Source organism: Nanorana parkeri, unplaced genomic scaffold (genome assembly GCF_000935625.1).
Source record: "Nanorana parkeri isolate BGI_ZX_2015 unplaced genomic scaffold, ASM93562v1 scaffold2846, whole genome shotgun sequence".
Lineage (NCBI taxonomy): Eukaryota > Metazoa > Chordata > Amphibia > Anura > Dicroglossidae > Nanorana > Nanorana parkeri.
The window spans coordinates 18969-24609 of record NW_017309114.1 but is presented as its reverse complement, the minus strand read 5'-3'; the positions used below and the strand labels follow the sequence as shown (position 1 = coordinate 24609).

At 43.0% G+C, this 5641-nt stretch overlaps 1 protein-coding gene across 2 annotated transcripts; it reads left to right on the top strand.

Annotated features, from left to right (window-relative positions):
• Window positions 1-44: 44 nt before the first annotated feature.
• On the top strand, window positions 45-5042 carry LOC108802411 (calcitonin gene-related peptide-like). Of its 2 annotated transcripts, XM_018574268.1 has the most exons (5): window positions 73-195; window positions 1014-1105; window positions 1228-1359; window positions 3870-4054; window positions 4898-5042. In XM_018574268.1, the coding sequence occupies exons 2-4, from the start codon at window positions 1017-1019 to the stop codon at window positions 4027-4029; spliced, it is 381 nt and encodes a 126-aa protein (XP_018429770.1). In that variant the 5' UTR covers window positions 73-195; window positions 1014-1016; the 3' UTR covers window positions 4030-4054; window positions 4898-5042. The 2 variants fall into 2 exon arrangements, with proteins under 2 accessions (XP_018429769.1, XP_018429770.1); XM_018574267.1 differs by lacking the exons at window positions 3870-4054; window positions 4898-5042 and adding an exon at window positions 2745-3110 and having other exon boundaries at window positions 45-195.
• Window positions 5043-5641: the final 599 nt, after the last annotated feature.

Sequence of the window (5641 nt, the reverse complement as noted above, 5' to 3'; positions counted from 1 at the left end):
CGTGGGATTGGCGGGTCTTGGGCTGGGATGGCTCCCATTGGCTGGCAGGCAGTCACAGGACGCCCACACACTCTCATGCAGTCGCCAGGTATATAAGAGTGCCCTTCTTCTCATTGGAGAGCATTGAGAGTGAATATCGTAACTGCTCTAGAGACTCTCCCACTAGGAAACCGGCAACATACAATCACTGGCCAGGTAAGTGGATTTGCAGTTCTCCGACCCTTGCTATGACAGCCGCAGCTCTTCCACCTTCTGTAGATCGCTGACTCTTATCTCTTGCTGCGGTCATCCATTTCTATTTTATATTAGCTGCTTCTGCAACTTCTTGTACAGATGATAAGACTGATTCATGGAATTGTTCCATATCTGCATAATACATTCCGCTGTCTGGGAGATAGCGGTCTCACCTGGTGGATCTTGTGGGACCACATTCCTGTTTCCTTTAGGTTTTTGGGTTTCTGAGGAACTGGGACTCCCAGCATGCCCAGGAGCCACAGGTTAATGTAGTTTGACAGCTTCAGTATGCAACACAAAGGAGTTGTCGCTGGGCTGCACAAGTTGAGTTAAAAGTCTCCATCTGCAGCTCCCAGGATGGTGAGAAACTACAAGTCCCAGTATGGCGACAGGCTCAATCTCTCCTAAAGCTTAAACGTTTGTTGACTCGATGAATAAAATATCAGCCTACCTTAGTCCAAGCTAAATCCTTATCACGATGTGACATTTATGTCCCTTTAATAGATTTTCAGATATTACAATTTTCAACTGAACTACAAATTTCGACCTGTAGCTTTCAGGCTGCCATGGAACTACAACTCTCAGCATGTCCAGCTGCAGGTTGAATGCTTCTACCAGCCTCGGTATATAACAATTATAAAATAGATTTCAGTGCATTGGAATTTTCATTTCATTGGACACAACGCTCCGGCTTCTAATAAGATTTTCTAATGAGGTAGTGTGAGGGCTGCCGGAGCCGGCAACTTGCGAGTGTAACGTTTTTGCATCTTCCTGGACAGGACATGATGGTTCTTGTGAAGGTCTCCTCCCTCGTCGCAGTCCTGGGCTTGGTGGTCAGCCAGATGTCCAGCACGCAAGCAGCGCCAGTCAGGTAAGAGTCCGGGATGGCGCAGTTTGGGGGATACCGGGTGTTAGGTTGCGGGACTGCGGCCGGGCACTCATACCCCTCTTCGTCCAATATTCATTCTCTTCTCTCTCTCTCTCTCTGTGAAGACCGGGCTTGGACTCCTTACCGGACCGGGTGACCATCAGTGACTACGAGGCACGGCGGTTACTCAATGCATTGGTCAAAGAGTTCATACAAATGACAGCAGAAGAGATGGAGCAGGGGGGTGACGGGAACAAGTAAGTGAGCCCTGCGGTGGGGGGGAATTGGATTTCCTATATATCATCCACCCCATACTATGCACACTGTACTGCTGAAACCTATATGATTTATTCAGGATCAGTCAATACAGTGCAGAGTACATTATATATACATAGGAGATGTCTATACATTGCAGAGTACATTATATATACATAGGAGATGTCTATACAGTGCAGAGTACATTATATATACATAGGAGATGTCTATACAGTGCAGAGTACATTACTGCACCCTATAAATGCATAGTATGATCTGTACAGTACTTTGCTGAACATTATATACACATAGGATATGTCTGTGTCTTCTCACGTTTCCTTTAAATATATCTCCTCTGTGTTCAGCAGTGTGCGGTGAATGCTCAGCCCTTTGCCTCTTCCTACCCTACAATCTAAGTATTCCCCTTCTCTTGCCCTCAGTGCCCAACACCTTGGGTTGGCTGTGTAATACCCCACTCAGCACAGCGCTTCCCAGTGGCCAACTTGTACACTGCTGCTACACAGGGGAGAATTCCCAAACCTGTCGGCGATCATTCAGTGCATTAGTGCAAAATGCAACCAGAATGGATGCCAACGTCCAGTTGCCCAGAACAGCTTCCCACAGCACCAGAATGAACCGTCCTGACGTCAGATCAGCAAATGATTAATTCCGATTGGTTGATGGCACTTACTGCACTTGGTTCACAATCCTTTGTGTCTTTCAATTGTTCTGCAGCTTCCTGCAGATCCATTTACTCATTCACTGCCGCAGGTGTTTATCAGGGGGTTTCAGTGTGTGTTAGAGAGAGAGCAAGTGACACCTGTCACCTCCAGACACCCCTGGGAGGGCAAATTGGATGATGTAAGGGTGAGGTAGGTTTTTTTTATCCCAGAAAAGGACCTGTGGAAGGGGGGACGGGGTGGGGAGTTTTGGTGGGGTGGCACTTGTGGGTCCCTTCAGCCACTGTGTTTTGCATGATCGCTGGTGTGTCTGCAGTGAGAACATTAATAACAGCTGGGCGTTTACACTGAGCGGTGACTTCATTCTTTGAGCGCACTGATCAATGGATGCATGCCCTGCATTAAAATACCCCTCCTCCCCCTGCAGCCAGCACTACCGCATGACGAGGCCGGATCAGCATGCCAGCAGCTAGGACCGCACCCCCACTGCTGCCAGCAAGGCATGGGCACCACTCACAATGAGTAGCATGACACACTAACAGGGCAAGAGCCAGTTCTGTATGGGCCTGGCATGGTCTGAGAATGTGGGGTGCAAGTTGCATGAGGGCGCATGTGTGTAACAATCTTATTTTATTTACTTTCTTTTTAGTTTTTGGCTGTTTTTTTTTGTGGTTTTTGGCATGTTCTTTTCTCTCTCCCCCTTGCAGCTTGGATAACAGGCCCATGTCCAAACGTTGCTCGGGCCTCAGCACGTGCACGCTGTGGAAACTGTCTCAGGATTTGCACAAATTAAGCGCTTACCCTCGCACCAACGTGGGCGCCGGGACTCCCGGCAAGAAGAGGAGTGCCCTGGGTGCCATGGACAATGAACACTACTATGGCGACCAGCTTGACCTTAATAACTAGGAGTCTTCAGTAGCACGATGCATGCGGGGCTCATGTGTAGACAAGTGACTTATAGCAATGGGCAGGGTACCCCAGCTGGATCTGAAATGCCCAAGACCCCCCTGAGATAGATAGACACAACAAGCAGCCCCCTTATACCCTCCCCCCCCCTCCCCCTAAACACAATCACGCTGTGTTTCCAAATGATTTATTTTACCAAAAATATCACACACGCAAAAAAATAAATAAAAAAAAATGCTATTTTGTCCCTATTTTCCGTCATTGCTTCTACAATGTACAATAAAGTAATCTTCTATCCTGGCCATGCACTTAATTAATAAACCTATTTTTCTACAAGGTTAAGTATTGTTGTTTTAATTAAGGACGCGGAAGGAATCCCTATTAATTTACTCTTGTTTGTTACTGACATCAGTCTGCCGTATAAATGCATTAGATGATTTCCCCGCTACTCTCTGCATGAATGACTTCATTGCTAGAAATGCTGACTTGCATGTGACTTTGCATGTGACCGTTTCAGGTAAGAAAAACCTTTTTCCTTTTTTAAATTCTGACGTTTTACTGAGAGAGAGAAAAAAGTTTCCTGGATCCGAATTATTAGCCCGTCAACGAGGATTGCAGATTTGATTATTTGTACTTTAATCCTTTTTTGTAACAAAATGTTACATTTTTATTTCTTTTTTTTATTTAAAGATAGAAACATTTTTAAGGAAATTAGAGGCCACAAAAATATGTATAAAGTTCTTTTTTTTAGACGGTAACAAAGATGCAAGAGCCGATGCTTTCGTTTTATCTGCAGAGTGAACATCGTATCGATATTATTATTATTATTATTATTATTTTATAATTTCCACTGTATAAGGTATTTGCCAGACATCACATATTAATGTTAGTGCCGTCCTGTAATTGATATTGTTTTGTACCAACAGCGTGACAACCCAGAAACGAGCGTGCAACACAGCCACCTGCGTCACCCACCGCTTGGCCGACTTTCTCAGCAGGTCAGGGGGAATGGCAAAGAACAATTTTGTACCCACCAACGTCGGCTCCAAGGCATTTGGCAGGCGAAGACGAAGCGTAAACGTCTAAACTTAGCAATGACATCAGGAATATGGTAATTGTCTCGCGGCCTGCGACAGCAGCACCTATCTCGGCTCTCCCCCCCGTCCTCAGGTCCTTGGTAGCTCCTTAAGAGATTATCTCTGGAAACAGCAGCAATCTTTCACTATCACCCCTGAAAACAGCTGCGATACTTTGCAGAACAATTGTTACAGTAATGTAACAATTATAGTTATTATTTATTTATTTTTTTGTCCGTCCTTCTGGGGGGGGGGGGAAATCCAGCACTTAGTGTAGCAATTAGCAGATTTGCAGGCTGCCCGTCGTGGAGCCTGAATCCCTCGGAGGTGGATGTAAATCCCATTCGGATCGCTGGACGCAGCTCGGCACAGCGACAGCCTAGTGAAGCGTCCGGCAGATCTAAGTGCTGCATTTCCATCACAGAGTAACATAGGGAATAGAATCACAGAGGATCGAGTCTTCATGGAAGGGTTTCAGTATTCAGCTTTCAAGGAAACACAACTCCGCTTTTATTTTAAACAATGCAGAATTTGCTGTAATACTTAATATAATGTAACATCTGTCTGGTCATTTGTAGTGTGAGAAGCTGCAGAATCCGTATAGAAAAATGAATTTATTACTTAAAGAAAAAGGATTAAATTGACACCAAAAATCAGCATTTGATTGATTTAAATAATAATTAAAAGGGGTGATACAGTGACAGCCAACTTCGAAACTGTAAGCTGAAAAATGGGGGGGAAACAAAATGTTTTTCTGGTAAAAACAAATTTTATACACAAAATAATCCAAATAAACAAATTATTAAATGACCGTTCACAAATTGATCTTCAATATTTATAGCTGTATAAATTAATATTCTTTTACATTTCTTTTCCAGATTGCCATGAAAATGACAAGTCAACTTTCTTCCAGACACATCAAGAAGGCCAAACCTAAACCTTTTGCATCTTACGAGACCGATTCATGTTTATTTATTTCAAATTGTTAAACGTATTATTTTTCTTTTTTAATTTAACATTGCTATTGCACTTCTGTTTTTTATTTATTGTAAAAAAAAAAAGAGGTATTTATTACAATAAAAAGATCTATTCTTTTTATATTATATTTCAAAACTAAATGTGACGGCATCCCCTGATTCTTTATGTTCCTCGCGCCGCGTGGCTCATGGCGCCTGTCATGGAGGCTTTGCAGGTCTTGGGGAGTGATGTAAGAGGAAGGCCTGAGGTGTGTGTGTGGGGAGGGGTGATGATGATGAGATGGAGTTTGGTGTGCCGTGCCTTGATGTAAAATTATTGGACTGACATGATTGTACAGTATGTTACAGGAAAAAAAGAAAAAAAACATAAAAATTTAACATTGTATCAATTGTGAATTTCAGCAAGATTAAAAAAGTATTTTAGATACACTCTGACCTTTCACGGCTTTTCTTTGCTTTTGCCTGTAGTGAATTGTTTTATCATTTACATTGTAAATACCAATCACAAGTCAAAGAAACATTTCCAAGAAAACTCAAGGGCAATCGAAAACCTAATATACTGTGTGTGTGTATATATATATATAAGAATGTGAAAAACAAAAGAAAAACAGTATTGTAGTTTGCAATGATACCTTTCTTTTATAT